General features: G+C 38.4%; 2 protein-coding genes across 13 annotated transcripts in view; one reads left to right on the top strand and one right to left on the bottom strand.

Moving 5' to 3' along the window:
* Nucleotides 1–15125, top strand: part of LOC105263652 (proteoglycan 4) — a 37417-nt gene extending 22292 nt beyond the window's left edge. For 5 of the 10 annotated variants that reach the window (XM_011299987.1, XM_011299989.1, XM_011299990.1 and 2 more), the window contains 14 exons: nucleotides 377–513; nucleotides 1703–1982; nucleotides 2337–2454; nucleotides 2617–2758; nucleotides 3050–3147; nucleotides 3452–3581; nucleotides 3791–3866; nucleotides 3988–4199; nucleotides 4668–4740; nucleotides 5751–5921; nucleotides 6637–6954; nucleotides 8869–9141; nucleotides 9746–10014; nucleotides 11229–15125. In XM_011299987.1, the coding sequence (XP_011298289.1) occupies nucleotides 377–513; nucleotides 1703–1982; nucleotides 2337–2454; nucleotides 2617–2758; nucleotides 3050–3147; nucleotides 3452–3581; nucleotides 3791–3866; nucleotides 3988–4199; nucleotides 4668–4740; nucleotides 5751–5921; nucleotides 6637–6954; nucleotides 8869–9141; nucleotides 9746–10014; nucleotides 11229–11600 (2669 nt within the window). In that variant the 3' untranslated portion in view covers nucleotides 11601–15125. The remainder of the gene's footprint in view (nucleotides 1–376; nucleotides 514–1702; nucleotides 1983–2336; nucleotides 2455–2616; nucleotides 2759–3049; nucleotides 3148–3451; nucleotides 3582–3790; nucleotides 3867–3987; nucleotides 4200–4667; nucleotides 4741–5750; nucleotides 5922–6636; nucleotides 6955–8868; nucleotides 9142–9745; nucleotides 10015–11228) is intronic. The other 5 variants (XM_011299988.1, XM_011299994.1, XM_011299996.1 and 2 more) reach the window with 5 other exon arrangements.
* Nucleotides 12023–17281, bottom strand: part of Polr3G (RNA polymerase III subunit G) — a 19926-nt gene continuing 14667 nt past the window's right edge. The window contains exons 1-2 of one of the 3 annotated variants that reach the window (XM_011299985.1): nucleotides 16573–16662; nucleotides 12023–16381 (exon numbers count right to left, since the gene is read on the bottom strand). In XM_011299985.1, the coding sequence (XP_011298287.1) occupies nucleotides 15698–16354 (657 nt within the window). In that variant the 5' untranslated portion in view covers nucleotides 16355–16381; nucleotides 16573–16662 and the 3' untranslated portion in view covers nucleotides 12023–15697. The other 2 variants (XM_011299984.1, XM_011299986.1) reach the window with 2 other exon arrangements.

The raw sequence follows: 17281 nt of genomic DNA on the forward strand, positions 1-17281 counted from the left end.
AGACGATATCATCGATCCCTCGAGTCTTCTATAATTCTAATATTACCTTTTTTACCCTATTTTCCTGGAAATGATTAAAAGAGGTCAATGAGAAAATATCGGCGAGGTGGAGTAATACATATATGCTGGGGTTACTTGGTGGGGTTGGGGGATAACTGGGGAGGAGAATGAAGGGAATTGACTGGAGGGATCGAAATCGTTATCCATTTTGCTTGAAATCGAGGGAATCCAGAAACATGCAGCCTCAACTGCTGCGTTACTATGCTAATTCTGCTCCTCTTACTGGCCTCAACCAGCTAACATTTGGGCATTTCCAGTCTGAAATTCTACCCTTTGAGGGCTCTTGTTACTTAATCTGAATTGGTTTTTATTGCAGGACCAACACTGGAGCCACCATTGCCGAGGAGGAAGAAGAATCCAGAATTGGCTTACAGGCATCATGAGTTCATCACTGCCGCTGATGGAGGTGGCATCGATGCTGTTGATACCAATGTTGTTGCTGATAAAGTGCGAGTAAGTTTCATCAGTAAGCTCACATTTAATTCATAAAGCCGTTGAATGGTTTATTCGTACTCTTAATTCAACCGTGAAGTGTTTCGCTGTAAAAACACAATGCTCGAGGGATTATGCGTGAATACTCGTGTAAATCTGAATTTTAAATCTCGAGATATTGTTCATTGTTCTACTCCCTCGGACGAGAGAGTAAATCGTCGAGGTCCTTGATGTGTCAGGCATAATGAAAGAAGACTGAATAAATTTGGAAAATGTTTTTACTGCGTAGTCTACTAAATTTGAAACCTCCACTGCCAAACCTGAATTAAATAGTTCCTCCATTTATTTTCCATTATTTTCTAATTAGCTGTCAATTAATCAATATTTTTCAAATCTAACGAGGGAAACATTGACCGGAAGACAAGACTGTTTGATCATTACGATGCATGCATGTATCAGGCATCCTTCAGGCCCAAGACACGATTGCTGATAAACGCCAATTATTTTCTACCTGAGAATTTACATTTCTTCCGAATTTACGTGCAGCTAGAGCTCTAAGTTAGAGATTTTTTACACCATTTTCGATTAAATACCTTTTCTCTGTTTTATCTGTAAGAACCCATGTCGCCTTCTTTATAATTTTTATCGTCTCCACTTCCCGAAGAGATGAGAATATCAATTGGAATAATTTACGAAATTGGAATTTAGAGGATTCACTGGAACATGGACTTGCATGTGCATCTCTCAGAATGCATAAAACATCCACCTCTTCCCTCTTTTATTCACCCATGAAATTGTTTATTTTGGAAACAATGTTGAAGGGATCATTCTAGAAACTCCACGAATCTGCATTTCAAATTCTAAGTAACACTCCATCTCCGGGCTGAACAATGCTTTACTCTTTGACAATGAAGAAAGGCTCGTCGAGGGGTGGTAATTTCAGAAATAATGAACGTAATTCCTCCCTACAGATATAAAAATATATTTACACCCCACCATATCCGAGTTCCATCCAATGTTCTCGAGAGTTTCACCTGAAAATCAATGAAGCATTTTCAATAATCTTTTTCTCCACCAATTCACCTGAAAGTGCGAAATTCATGTGTCAAGTAGCTAAACCGACTATGGGCCATCAATTTGTAGGATCAAAGGCCCATCGACACGAATTGGAGCCAACCTTTGTTCTCAATGATTCCATTTCTGATAACAGGAAGTGACGGGAAGTTCAGCTCTACCACCGAGTCAGCTGAGCAAAGCGATTTCACGGATAAGCACCGAGTATCGATTGCAGTTTGCCTGGCCAAGGCGAGCCCAGCTGACAAATGGTGAGACTGTGGCGCCAATACCGGCTGCCGGTGGTGCTGGTGGTCTACCAGGTGGTCCACGCAAATCCATGAGCATGGGCACCCTTAAACAGGGTATCGCACCAACTGAACCAGCTCCAGTCCACATGAGAAAGAGACCAGGCGATGTGGATCACAAGCGTGATGGTATTCTCACTTGTACTCCATTAGTTTCTTTCTTCTTTTATGCTACACTCGATCTTCTGGGGCTTCTCAATTTGTCAATGCCCTGATACTTACACGTGAACGATATATAGCTTTATTGGATTACTATTTTGTTGGTCACTAATAAATTCATATCGACATTGTCATTCTTTTCTCGTTCTACGCTCCACTGGAGCTTGATTGTTTTCAATTTATTATGTATTCACTTGAAATTTCATACGTATGGCATTTCTAGAAAATTCATCCCATGGTATATCTCAATGGAAGCTCTACCCCCATTAATTTTTATGAAGTATCTTTCATTGCTTCTGTTATTTTTTTGTTTATTTCAATTAGGAATCCAAGCGTCCGAACTCGAGCCACTATTCGGTAATAATGCTGATCATATTGATGGTGTCATGCCTGACGTCGACGAGAAAGATGAGGATTTAACCGATTTCAAGATATCCTTCAGGTCAGACATGCATTGACTATTTTTCATTTCGTATTTTTTAATTAGGAGAATTTTTCTTCTCGTGAGTACCATTTTGCGAAGATCAACTGCGACAGAGCCCGACTGAATTTCCATCGGGAATACCTTGGTTTAAAAAGGCAAATTCGAAATTGTAATTTGCAGAGAAAGAAAATCAGCGAGTAAGGGAGTGAAGATTATAGATGATCGTGTAACGAAAAAAAGTGATAAAGCTCCGTCAACAGTGACAAATGCGTTTCCAACGTCCGAGATTGTCGAGCTCAGACGTCTTGCTGATGAGTATAAGGTAACAGATTTTTTTTTGGGGAGATCATGTCCATTAGATTTTCTCATTACTCATTTCTCTAAAAAAAATAACGCCTAAAAAATGAAATCAAATCTACAATAACCCATGTTCACCGAAAATCGGTCAATAAATTAAGAAAAAAAAAACTATAAATCAAAATATTGTAAGAACAAGATTTATCTATTCAATTATTATATGCGTGTAATACTCAGGCGCATTACGCAACCCTCAATGAGTAGTAGAATCATCACATGCAATCAACTCATTGAAATGATTTATCTGATTCATCAGCACCGCGACTGGGGTGGCGGTCTGGCGTCAGGGGAAGTGTCATCGGTCTGGAAACACGTCTCGAATAATCACGTACTCAACGCTCTATCACTTGGCAGGCCAGTAGACATAAACGAATTCTCGATGTTGCTCACTCGTTCCTGTCCACTCTCAAAAAACGCAAACACCACTGCAATTGCATTACGAAACACACTCACACAAATCGTCCCCTGCAATCCACCAATGTACCAGGTTTCAGTAAAGTGTCTCACAAAGAGAAAAAAAAAATAATTCTGCATCTTCACCTGGGGTTCTGTCGTAGTTGTTCTGTTCTGTTCGGTCCCTCGTCGTTTGCCTCTTCGTTATGCTGTCATTTATTTCCACAGCAAACCTCAGTTGATTATTTTCATTGCTCTCTCACAGGTCGGTAACGAAGGAGGAGAAGGAGAAGGAGAACACGAGAAAGGTTGCACCAGTTATGAACACAATGCCACCAGCTGGTAGACCCTCCTCCGTTCAAGCTAGACCTATTTCTGGAATTCTCCAAGAAGCGGTACGCAATTACAGTCAATGAAATCACAATTTTTTAAACTAGGGTGAACAGGTGAATTTCTGGAGGGATGTTAATTCAACTGGTGATTTAAAACTCGTCTCTGTTGTCTTTTCCCCATAGAAGAATATGCAATATATGCTTAAGTTCCCGAAGGGACAAGTTCTCCAATTAAAACATGCAGGTGTAATTGACTTAGTTATGCGTTTCAGGATAATGAGAGAGCTATGGCTCGCGCAAGAAAGGATTTCTTGATCCGTCATCATCTGGACCGTACTACAGGTGTTGGTGAGTTCATTAAAAATAGTGGAGAGTATTGAGCACTCTCTACAAACGAGAAATTCGAATAAGAAAAATGCCATCAGGAAACTCTCAGGAGTTTAATGTCAATGTAATCATTAAAATCCAGGTGACGGTGCACTGTTACCTTCTCCAACGAGGGAGAAGCTTGAGCCAGTGGCACCCCGTCGTCGTGACGAGGCTAAGGATGAAATTCAACCGAGAACAAAATCAAGCCCCAAGAATAGCCCGCGGACTGGGCGCTCGCAGAGTCTTGGACCCATCAGTAGGTCACCAAAACGTCAGACTCCACGAGCACCATCAGTCAGCAAAGATGCCAAGGTAGGAAATTCCATTCATTCTTCCCACCCCTGGAGAGAATACTATTTGAATTGCTAATTGAAATACTCATAACTAATTGCCACTTCGAAATCACCAACTGTTACAAATGAAATAATATTCGGAGAACGTTAATGGAACATCGATATGACTCGCATTAATGTTCAGTCATTAAAACAGCTCCTTTGAATATTAACTTTTCAATTACTACTAACTTGCATCAGAAAAAATTCCATGTAATTAAAAAAACATGCATTCAACTTGAAATAATTTGTTTAATTCGAATAGCATAACCGGCACCCACTAAATGAATCCATTCAAGACACTTGAAAATTATCACATCATGAGAAGGATAAAGAGTAACGAATCCGCAATGGAAATGCTTGTTTTTATGAAATATTATGGAGACCTGAATGCTCCTCAGTCTCATCCCTGCAATAATGACTCTACCGTAATTTTTAAAACTTCTAGGAGAAAGAGAAGGAGCATAAAGATAAAGAGGGGAAGGACAGGAGTGGAGAGCCAGAGAGGCATCCCCGTCCGAGTAAGTAAAGAGAAACGACTTGACATTGCAGCCAATTGCCAATTTGGTTTTTTGGCTCCAACGTCGAACTCTACCCACTTAGCCCAACATATATATATCGAAAAATGTCGTGCCTCGATCGATCGTCGCAAACTATTCTACATGAAAGAAAAGTATAATCCACCAATTGATGAAGATTTTAAAAAACAAGAAAAGATACACACGATAGAAGTACGATACATAACTTGCATTCTCGTGCAACGTGTATTATTATTGGAAATTTGGACTGCTGCTCGTTTCAACCCCTCACCCCACCCTAACCCTCGTCTCTCAGTCCAGATTGTTTACCCCTTTTGTTTTAGCGGTACAAAACCATTCGTTTAACTGTCCAGAGAGAATTTGCATGATAGTCATTTATGTATTGTCTCTATATCTCTGTAATCTGCATTGATATTTATCCTCTCATTCATTGCGATTCTTCATTAAACGAATTTTATCGTTGAAAAGGGTTAATTACCGGGAATTGTTGTCTCTCGTCTGGTCCATTGCGTCGTCCTCTCTGAAATTTCTTGAATCTAAAACACATCACTCAAACGTTGACAGACAGAATGACACAAAATTATACACAGCCTGCGTCATACTCTGAAAAATCATAAACAAGATATGCAATTAGCAATATCCAAGTTCCTGCAATGAATATCATTTTCAGAAATTTTCACAGAAAAATAGCTCCATTGAGATTTATCATGATCAATTGACGATGACAACTGAAAATAGAATATGTCAAATGATCTTTGTAAATCCAGTTGGACAATTTGATATTTGTCAAATTGTAGTCTTTCGTAGGAACAAAAAAGCCAAAAAAGGATTTTTTTTCGGGATTCATTAATGTGCAGTGACAGTTGCACTCGTTTCTGCAACAATCAACGATTCACCTAAAACAGGCCGATAATGAAACAAAAGAAATAACGAAAACCCGTATCGATCGAGCGTGACACGTGAAAAGGATTAGAATGATTAGCGGAATGAAGCGGGTGTTTCAGCGGTGGGCGGGCGAGTTCGTTGGAGCATAAGAGAATCCTCGCAAACCCCGGTGAAATCATCGACGAGCGAGCCACCCATACCGCCTTTACCACCACCGCCTTCTGGCCCTGGGCCCACGCAACTCCACAAGAAACCCTCGCCAAGGTCACGCCGTAAACGTACGTCAATCCTTTGTCCGTCACGTACAAAAAAAAAAAACAATTCAAAAGGCTGCATCGTATTATTATTTTGCTCTGACATTAATCATTACTGATTAAACCTAATGATTTTTCGTCAACAAAATTGCCAGTGGATTCATTTGTATAGATGTCCTGTAGTTTTCACAATTCCTAATGAAAATAATTGCAAAGTAGTTATCAGATGCATCTAGATGACATTTTTCATTCTCATCATCCATCAAATTGCCAAATTGCCCAGGCATTTTTATTCCATCACATTCTAACGGAGATTGCAACAGCATCCATTTCCAATTGAGGAACACGATGTCTTCCCTAAGAAAGAGTAAAAATTTTACAGACATGAAAGCCCTGTACTTTGTACTCGTCCCCTATCATCGGTCATGGTAAAAAGGTCATCTCGCAGTATTTCCCAGGTACAAATCCCTGGACAATTGCATCAAGCATCGTCATTACAACATCTCCACGAACCCCATACCCTCGCGATCATGCAATATAGAACCCCACGCATTAATCCGAACCAGCACTATCGATCACGAGAGTCCACGAGATGAGTACAAAAGCAAAAAAAAACCCAAGCACCTTGGCTAGTAAATTAGAAAAGATAAATAAAGTGCAGAGGCGAATGCTAGTGGAAATCCCAGAGCGCGTGGGGGATATCCACATCATTTTCATCAATGTACGATATATGTTTTAGCCTTCCTCGCGACCACTGCTTCCCCCAATCGTCCTCTTCATCATCACGCGAAACCTACTTCTGCTAATGTTACCAAAGTCCCCGGTAAGAATACGACACAACACAGTGTCGATGCCAATACAACAGTCTCCAGCTCAGTATCATCAGGCAATGAGGCAGCAGCCTCGGGCTCGAGATCACAACGTACACTAAAATTAAACAATGAGAATAATCGAGCCCGAGGTAGTGCCAGGGCCCAAGTAACAACTATCGACCCATCCAAATCATCCTCCGACAATCGATACCAATCGTACCGAGCTAATGCAGCCCTGCAAGCTAGTAAGTAGCATGCTTTTGACATTACCACTGTCCCCAGTGATAACGTCTACATCGTCATTTTTATTATTCATTTGTTTCTCCAACATGAAATGATTTTAGAATTCAATATCATTCGCCTATTCCAATTCTACGTTCCGTTTTCATACAATTTTCTATTTTATCCAAACAATTTTCTCCCAAACTTTGAAAAATTAAAAATTTCAAAACAACTAAACGATTACCTGCCTCTTCCGTTAATTCCTTTGGCAATCCTATAATTTTGGATTTTCTACAGTAAAACGTTTTCACAGACTATAAAATACGCTATATTTATTTTTGCACATTGAAAATTCGTCTCCCATGTATTACAAACCCTTTAAAATTAATCTAAAATCATTTCAACGGCGCTACGTGAATCGATGTCTTCTCCAATTACGTCCAGTTGAGTAAAAAAGCTTGTTCTCTCTAACAATCGATTCTATTGTTCAATTGTGTCGATGGATGTCTGGATGTCTATAGATAGCTTAATTCCCGATACTCATGTGTTATCAAACCACCACTCCACATCACCACTTTTACTGTGTACCCTCTCCTCTAACATTTGTGTATTTTTTTTGTGTAATCTCGATGTCATCGATATACTGCTTTTAACCAATATACCGAGATCATTAATCTTGGAATCCCGTAAATGCTTTCTGGCTTTTGCATTCTCCTCCTACTCTTCCATTCACTCATCCCGTATTCTCCTGGTCCATTAATCTTTTATCCGAAATTCTCTCACATACTGAATTGTGCGACAATCTGTCTGTCGTCTCTGCAAAGTTCTCCTCCAACACTGACTTCACCTACTTCGTGCTCTCTATCTCCTGTATTTGAACGTTGGCTCTTTGTGTTAATGTTTGATATTAAATATGTCTACACATACAAACACTCCCGAATACTCAATATCCAAATATGTGTGTGCAATAAATTTGTGATTAAGGCCCCCTTCAGTGGATGGGGACTGTAGAAAGTCGAAATTTTGCTCCAACCGCCTGCAAGAGGGGACGTCATTTAATGTTAATTCATTTTATTTTCACAGATTATTGAGCCCTTTGTCAAAGTTTTAATCGACATCGCTCCGGTTTTCCCACTTCACTTTGGCACAAAAATATATGTTCACCAAGAAGAAAAGGATATTTCTCAAATTAAAAATATTAACCAGCAAAGACAATTAGTACTCTTTCAAATTCATTAGGCAGAATTTTATCAAAGAGGATGTCGTTGCATTGAATGTGTTGTCATCTGCTGGGATGCCGCTGGATAAAATCTCTTGTTACTACTAAATTTTTCATTTTTTTATTCTCAGAATTTGTTATAAAAAACGACATAGAAAATTTATAATCCCATCAAGTTGTAGAATAAGCAATAATTTTTCAAGGAATAACAATATTTTTAATTCGAGAGTTATTTTTGAACGTCCGTAATTCCATAAGTGTGCTGAACCATCATATTGACATTGCAAATTGAATATATATGCAATAAACCATGCATCGGAACTTGCTCATGCGCTCGTACTCGACGTTTTCCTATTGTAATTAAAATCATGGGAAGTGAAATGTAAATACATTGGAATTTAATTGGCATTGCTGCACGGCTTCTGGCTGACTGCTTTTCAGAATCAATGACCAGCGATATCCTGACGAACAAAATGTTTTTCAAGCCCAATTAACCGAACTTGAAAAGAAAAAAAAAAAACAAGTGGAACTAACGAGAAAAATTGACGAAAAAGTCCCAACAATTGGCTAAAAAATTGAAATGCTCAAATTGGAAAGATCAGGCAAAAATCAGAATGATGATTTTTTTTTGACGTCGAGAGCGAGCATGTCCCCTGGTGTTCCCCAGTGAATGATCAGAGGCAATTGCCAAATAAGTCGGGAACGTTGGTTCTTGCAGTGACAGCGGAACCCCAGGTGAACGGCGACGGAACCGGGGGCGATTCGAGCATCGCGTCAACTCCACCGTCGCAGAGTGCCACCGCACCAGTAGCGACCGCAGTAGTGACAAGCTGTCCTTGGTTCGACGACGAGCCAGTGGTAAAGAGTCCCCCAGAGCCAACACGAGTAAAATCCCCAGAACAGATGATAATGCGATCACCAGAGCCAGTAAATTGGACAGTCCCCCTGGACACCGGCAAGACCTTCACGGTCACCCAAAATGTGAGGGAAGGTGAGGCTAACAATGATCTCAATCATTCCAATTCTCACACACCTAATTATAAATATTCAACGGTCAATTGTTAAGAAATACATTCCTCTCCTTACCCGAATCGAATTTTTATCAACATGTCATATTAAAAATTTTATTACACATTTATCAATAGTTTGAGCTCTATTTCCATTGAAATGGCCATTAAATTTTTCAAAAAATATCTATAACAGGCGTACATTTCTCAGGGAGCAGAAATGATGCATTCCTCCAGGCCTTTTCGTTACAAGTGCGAGTTAATTGGAGTTTATGTTCAACACGATCAATTAATAACACAACGAACTTGTAACACATGAAACCCAATTTTCCCCGCCGGGAAATAGCCAGACTGGGAAAACCAGATCTTTAAAAAATTGATTTTCCCCCCGATTGTATCTTAATTAGTCTAACAATCCAATTAAACTTAATACATATAAATGAAACCATCTAATTAATTTGTATTCATTAAAGTGCATTTAAGAGACTGGTATCATATTTCTTAGTTTGTTGCCGGTAAATATCATTGAATTTTTATCATAACGATGATTGTCTCTGTTAAAATAATTGATAATTTTCATAAAAAAAGGGGAACCCCTGACCCGACCTCACAGCGAGGCGAAGACTTGGGCCGCAGGGTCGACAGTGATATCAACACCCCAATCAGCACCTCCAGAACTAGCTCAGCACAAATCTCATCATCAATCACAGCACTCGGGATGCAAATCACCGGAGAGCGAGAGCGTCTCCCTGGGGAGTTACACCGGCCTCAATGGCCACAAGGATCTCGACTCGGAGAGGGACAGTCCACTGCCCAACAATCTACAGGGTACATCCACAACATCGCAAAGTGATAAGGTAAATACTAGAGTTATTTTAATTATTTCCTGTCTATCTCGATACACAACTTTTTCATCATTCTGTGATATGAGTTTTGCACGTTGGAAACATTCAATGGAATGAAACTAATTAGGTAATCAACTCCGTTCTATTGAATTCTGTTAATTGCAATTTACCTCGCCACTCCGAGGTTTCCAATTGAATGAAAATGGAAAGAACTGTCCCTTGTGATTTCTACACTGATATAATTCTGAATGCTTAATTAATAGGACAGCAGTGGAAATCATTGAAATAGAGATTATGACGTGCAAAATTTTTTTCATTTTTAATGGATATCATTTTGTTGCGGAGTTGGACTGTTTACTGAATATTTTACTCGCTCATTCGCTACACTCGGTGGGTTGAGAGGTATATGTCAAGTACGCATTTTGATAGGCCATAAAATTCCTCATGAATGAATTCTACGGCTTCTGCTGCGGATAATGTTCGTAGAATTATCGCTGAATTTTTTATTGACTTTGCTCCCTCTTGTCTTACTTTTATTATTTCAATATTCGACTCAACATCTATATTTCATTATAAAGTGCAATCATTCCTTCCGTTTGAGAGAATTTCCACTTTACGTGTTTCAAGAAAATAATTCTTCCTGTCAAAAATGAAAAGTGGAAAAGCCATTATTTTTCTCCATATTTAAGTGAATTCAATTTCATAAAAAAAAAGTTATATGAAACATGATGGGTAAGAACTGCATACAAATTTTATTCTCAAAGATTTCTGGAACTATCCAGCTCAGAGAAACTCGGGGAATGACATTTTATGGATGATAAGGAAAAGGATACGAAGTTATAAAATAAATACAAAAAAAGGACTTTTTCGGAGACCTTGTCTCCCAAAGTTGACCCATAAAGCAATCTATAAATTTATCACAGAATGCCATCCTGAATTCGAACTGCCACTTGAATTATTAATAAAAATTGCACCTATATATCTGTACCTGAAGCCTCTCCAGACATATTGCCAGGAATTGCAATGGTGTGGTTGAGTAAATGTCTCATCCAGTGTTCTATTCCGCAACACGGTTTTCCAATTATTCATGACAGTGGAGAATGTATCCCTATAAAACAACGAATCTCTGTGTACCACTTGTGCAGAGGATTTTCAGAATGAAAAAGAAATAATTCATCAGACCAGAGAGCCGAGATGCCCTATAGTTCTCTTGTTTATGTCTCCAGGGATCAGTAGTACCAGAGACGAAGGAGAAATTGCCAGAGGAGCCCTCGATAAAGCCAGTAGCTGGAACGAATCTCCGCTGCTTGGAGGATCCAGTCTTCGAGTTCGATCGAGGTCAAAAAACCACAGAACCAGTTGTCCCAACAACAACAGCTCCAGTGACACAATCAGGCTATCGTGTACTAGAAGCAGAGGATCCAGTAGTGCCTGCAGGTGGTGTAGGTAGCACTTCCAGCGCAGGCTATCATGTTCTAGAGGCTCCAGTACTTAGTCCAGGGGCACAACAACGATCAGTAACCAGTGATGTCCTCGAAATTGCTCGTAATCGCTTCGATAAATTCTGGGGCAAGGGTGGACCCGAGAATCAGGCTTAATCACAAAATTCGAAAGATTAAAAATGAAAAGAAATATAAAATCATTAAATGAAGTCGCATCATAGGCTAGAGTGCTAGCAGAAGATTGAAGATGAGAATGAAATATTCGATCGATAGATTTGAATAATTGGAGCTGATGAGCTCTCGTGATCGTCGTCCAATGCTCCTTTGGGCCTTCTAGACCAATTCGTTTCGAATAGATTGAGTAATGTCTCATAATCATTTATTAATCATCAATGGCCAATGAGAACAATCTGCTGAATGGCTTTACGTGCTAATTCGTGTAAACCCAGAATAGATTTTGGGGGCTTCAAGCATTTTTGTACGTTATATTATTAACCACGTGAATCAAAATACAGAACAGAGCAGAACTCGATGGAATGAAATGAAAGGGAAATACAATTGATTAATGTGCTATTTGATTTTGACAAACGCGTGGAAATTATTTTTGTTAATTGAAATCCATTTTCATCAGGAGTATCGATTAAGCGGATTCATTGGGGAGGATATTTCGGTTGGTGATTATTAGCATCGATTGCGTCGTACGGACGAGTGATCACGATTTGATTAGCTCCAGACGCAGGGAGCAACCGGTTAACAATGATTTATTCGATAAATAATAGATAGCATTGCACTGCGATAAAGTGAGAAATATGATACGAAATAAATATCATTCATGGAAAGAGAGTCAAGGATAGATTGGAGAGATCGATCGAACGCTGCATTACATTCCGTCTCACAATGTTTTTTGATGCATTTAGGTTTGATTTTTTAATTATATATATTATTGGATTTTTGAGGATGTACTTGTCCCTCAGATTAGATACGAGGCGCTACCTGATTTACCTGCATGATTTTATCTCCGGTTCATTGATTTTATTAATGAGTATTGACGTTCGAGGAGAATGCTCGATGGGAGAAGGAGTCAGCAAGATAAGTGACTAAATGAAGACAGAGAATGGCAAATCCATGTGGAAAATCCCTTGAGGTCAAACGAAGAAATAAAAATAAAGCGTTCGGGTGATTTCTGTAGTTATGTCTGGTAGTCTAGAGGCTGAAGGTAATACTGGAGTTTTTTTACTAGTCAACGCTGAGACTGTTTTCTCAAGGGAGTGAGATAGGTAATGAAAAAAAGAAATTAAACAAAATAAAGAAAATAATACTGGCTTGAATCGATAGGGACGGGAGTAATTGATGAAGATTGAGGATTGAAGGGTGGAGGGTAAGTTTCATACTCGATGAGAATGATGAATTTTTTTTCTCACGCGCATCAAGATACACCAGTACACCACACTCCATCCAGATTCCACGTCCAAAAGTCTATAAAAATGATTTAACTAATTGAAATCCAACCAACAGTAGTGATTTGAGAATAATTAAAACTGCATAAGACAGGAGAACAATTGAAACCATAAAAACTCAATAATCGACTGATGGAATTCGGTGAAGGTAGGATGCAGGGAGATTACGAGGAGATTAGCGGGTGATTTAATGAGTTAGAGGTTGTATGAATAATGAGTTAGAAATCATAAGAATATTGTCCCCGTGAGATTGTTTAAAGCACTCTACACCTTTGAGCTTTCTTAATTTTTTTTTTTCTTTCAAGAAAATGATATCGTATGATTTAGATCTATTATTGATATTATGCGTCTAGCTTCGAGGAACTAATCGAGTGACTGTCATTACTCATTTTATTTAACTCCTCACAAATGAGGGGAGAAGGAAAAAAGGATAATTACATGTTTGAGTTTGTTGTTCTGAATTCCTCAAGCGTAAATGTGAGATGGAATTGGTGAAATTCCCAAGATATTCACCAGAATGACAGAACTCGAAATTCAAATTCCTCAGTTCACTTCATTGATAAAAATTCCACACAACACAGCTCCTTGAGAACAAAAGGTATATATAAAAATAATTGAAAACTCCGTTCGAATGCACCTCGCGAGCTCACACTGCCCGTCCGAATTTTCTAGGCACCGATTGTCCTGCGCTCCTGTGACAAAAATGAAGCAAGAAAAAATTCGTCTGAATTTATAGTAAACTGCCCTGAGTATTTCTGAGACCACTGTAACCATCGGGCTCGTTTTTATTAATCATTGAATTTTAATTCACGTTTGTAAGTGATTTGATCGTTTCTAGATAATGACAATGAAAATATGAAATGGATTGGACTGCGTGCTGGACACGTAGATATTTTCCAGAAGAATGGCATTAAATCACCCGACTCTGATCCAGAGTTTTATCTAAAAACGATTATTTCTCCTGAGAGTGATAATCCCATTTTGATTTAAATTCAATGGGAGTTACGTGTAGTTTTTATCGCAATCGATCGAGGTGCAAGAACAAAGCCACAGAGAGGTAATTACTCAAAGTTTAACATTAAAGTAATTGTAAACAATTTTTTTCTTAACGATAATGAAAAGATAAATCACAAGAGCGACAAAGAAAAACATTAAATAAGGCAAACCCGGGATTTCTTTCTGCGTCCCTCCCCGCCTTAGTCTGTAAACGCCTATTATAAATAGATAGAACATATTACAATATGACAATTATATACATTTAAATAATTCAATAAACATGGGAGATTGATTGATGGTTTAATAGGCGAGAGTGATTCATATTGGCCGAACTGTTTTGCGAAAATACGAGAATAATTGATGCGCACTTACATCACCAAATAATGTATTGTTGATTTTGATGTTTATACGGAGATTTAAGAGTTTAAGAGCACGAGGTACAACGAATTTGCCACGATTGAGTGTATTGTTTAATTCTGATTATTATGGCGAATAAGGAGATGATGGTATAGTAATAATATTGCGTCAATTTTAGTCCATGGATTTTCGGTTAATTTTATACTTACGATAGTTCAAATTATTCTATCATCATATATAATCATATGTATTACGTTTGATTTTGATAAATTTCAAATTATCTTTTTATTCAACTTAATGAAAGAATTTACTCTTCTTTCCGAATACTTTCAACTAGTGTATATAATATTATTCATTGAAAAAAATATGTATTGAAACAATTATTGAAACAAATGTGATGATGAGAATCTTTTTAAACAAATGAAGGCCTCACTCGTGTGTACACGAATTTGTTTGGTGCAGGGTAATTAATTAATCATGTGATGGGATTTTTATGAAAAAAAGATAAACAAAATTGTTTCTCATATTTTGCAAAACAGTCAACGGAGTGGGCATGCATAAATAAAAGAAGAAACAAAATAACAAAGTGAAGAAATATATAATCAACATGACTGAGTCTATCATTTCACGTTAATTACATTTGATACGATATTTCACGTTATCGTTGATAATATGAATGAGCCGTTGGAGTCAGGAAACATTGATATATTATGTAAGCACATTTAAGCGAAGAAAAGAAAATTATTGTCGTCATTATTTTGCAATTAATTCGGAATGCAGTGGATATAAAGTGTTAACAAATGCTTCAATGATACGTATAGACGTAAAGTGAACTAAAAAAATTAATAATACCAGCGACATGAGAAAATAATCTGTGTCCTATTTTCGCGTTCATTCCCTCTGAGAACCACAATTCCCCTCCATTTGCGGTCAAATAACTAAATTTAATTGAAGAATCATTCATTAATAACAATATTGGGAATTGATAAATTGAGGCAGAGGGGGGAAAAATGAAACAAAAATAAATTAGTATGGCTACGTATATAATATATTATTAGAAATTGAAATACTCGTAATAAAGACACGCCGAAGCTTCCTGCGACTCGGCAAAAAAATGAGCAATTCAAGATATTAGATTTCAATTGGTGAACAATACAGTTAATTGGACCTCAATATTTCCTCTTGAAAAAGCTTTATTGTTCTATCATTGAATGAAATAAGAAGACTATCCAGTAGAGCGTTCTTTAACTGATGGAATATTCTCACAAAGGTAAATTCATTTTTCTACAAAATTTATAGACAACCATTAGTATGTAAATTTTTATTTTATTTTATGATAGAATCAAGTATTTACACGTACATAAAAGCGCTGGATAGATTTGTCGAAAATCGTTTTCACCGAACACTTTGAATACAAATTGCAATCACATTTTTTTCTAGAAATCAATAAATTGGACCATCATCAAGATTGTCGTCTTCATCCTCATACCCCTCGCCATTGTCGAAATAATTATTAACATAATCAGTACCATCGTCCATCTCCTCGTCGACCTCAGCCTCCTCATCCTCTACAGCCTCATCGCCATCCTTTTCCTCTCCATCCTGATCGCCCTTCTCATCCTCATCATCACTCTTCTGAGTAACCTCTTTCTTCTCAAGCTCCTGGAGCTTCTTCTCCACATCCACCTCCTTTTTTATCTTGGGCTCCACCTGAGACTTTTTAGCCTTTCGTTTCCTTCCGCCGGGTTTCAACTCCTTCGGGAATTTGTTCCAGTCGTAACGCTGCTCGTATGTCGATTTGTCTACCATCATGTCCTGGTATCTATCTGAATACCTCTCAATGTCTTTCTTCACGGCTATCGGTTGAACATTGTTGGGGGATTCTCTCAGGGCCTCACCGAAGTCGCGTTTCAACTGGAGGAGATAAGATAGCTCGACGGTTAGCTGAAAAGGTGGAGCCTTGTATTCCATAGGTGGGTATTTCAGTGGTGGCTGGAGAACTGGAGGAAGTGCAATTTTTTCCTCTCCTTTTCCAAAACCAAATTGCTCAGCATTGAGGGATAACTGGGGTGCACGGCCACCTCGACCACGTCCTGCCATCGTTTTATTTTTAATCCTTCAGGTTATCTGAAAATATATAATAACAAGTTAATGAGTGATCATAAATTGAGGATCTGTGTATTTTTCGCGTCAATGAAATCAACAGTTTGCATAGGTACATACTATCAGGCCTTTTCCTTAATCAATTCCTTATTTTCTTTTTTCTCAACTTCCTCTTGTTTAGCTGCAAAAGCAGCTTTATCATAAATAACTCTTACAACTAGTGAGCACGATGGACAAGTTGCGTCCTCCTCTCCAGCAATTAAATCTGCCTTCGATATCTGAAATTGATCACCACACGGACAGGGGTAGTAATAAATATCCTCGTCCTCGTCGTACTCAAAGTCCTCAATCTCCACCTCGTCGTGATAGACTGTCATATCGTTTTACACGTTTTGCACCACTGCAACATCACACGAGTTCCCTCAGAATATTATTGCATTTTCCAGGGTATTTCGAGGTTAGAGGTAACACACGTGGGCTCGTTTTCACTTTCACGAGAGATTACTAGCGTTTATAAAAGCTCCCACAAAAAAATCGTGTCGTGTCTAGTCAAAGAGGATTGACTAAAGTAGAGGCTCAGTTCTGGGGGTTGGAGTGACCCCAGCAGCATCGTAGTATTGCACCCCAAGAGAGGGAAGGCGCCACATGCAATGGAGGTGTCTGCCCGTCAGCCGACTCGGTAACTGCCTCAGTAGCAGTCCCGCTGTCAGAGGGATCAATCGATTGAATGAATTTTATTTTCTGGGAATTTAAAATTTTTCAATTTCAGTGAATACCTCCTCGATTTTCATGTTCTCCTGATACTTTTTCAAAAATTTCGAATTTTGAGATTTCAGTGAATACATCCTCGATTTTCATGCTCCCCGGATACTTTTTTGAAAATTTCGAATTTTTCAAATTTCAGTGAGTACCTCCTCGATTTTC

This window comes from Fopius arisanus, unplaced genomic scaffold (assembly GCF_000806365.1).
Source record: "Fopius arisanus strain USDA-PBARC FA_bdor unplaced genomic scaffold, ASM80636v1 scaffold00016, whole genome shotgun sequence".
Lineage (NCBI taxonomy): Eukaryota > Metazoa > Arthropoda > Insecta > Hymenoptera > Braconidae > Fopius > Fopius arisanus.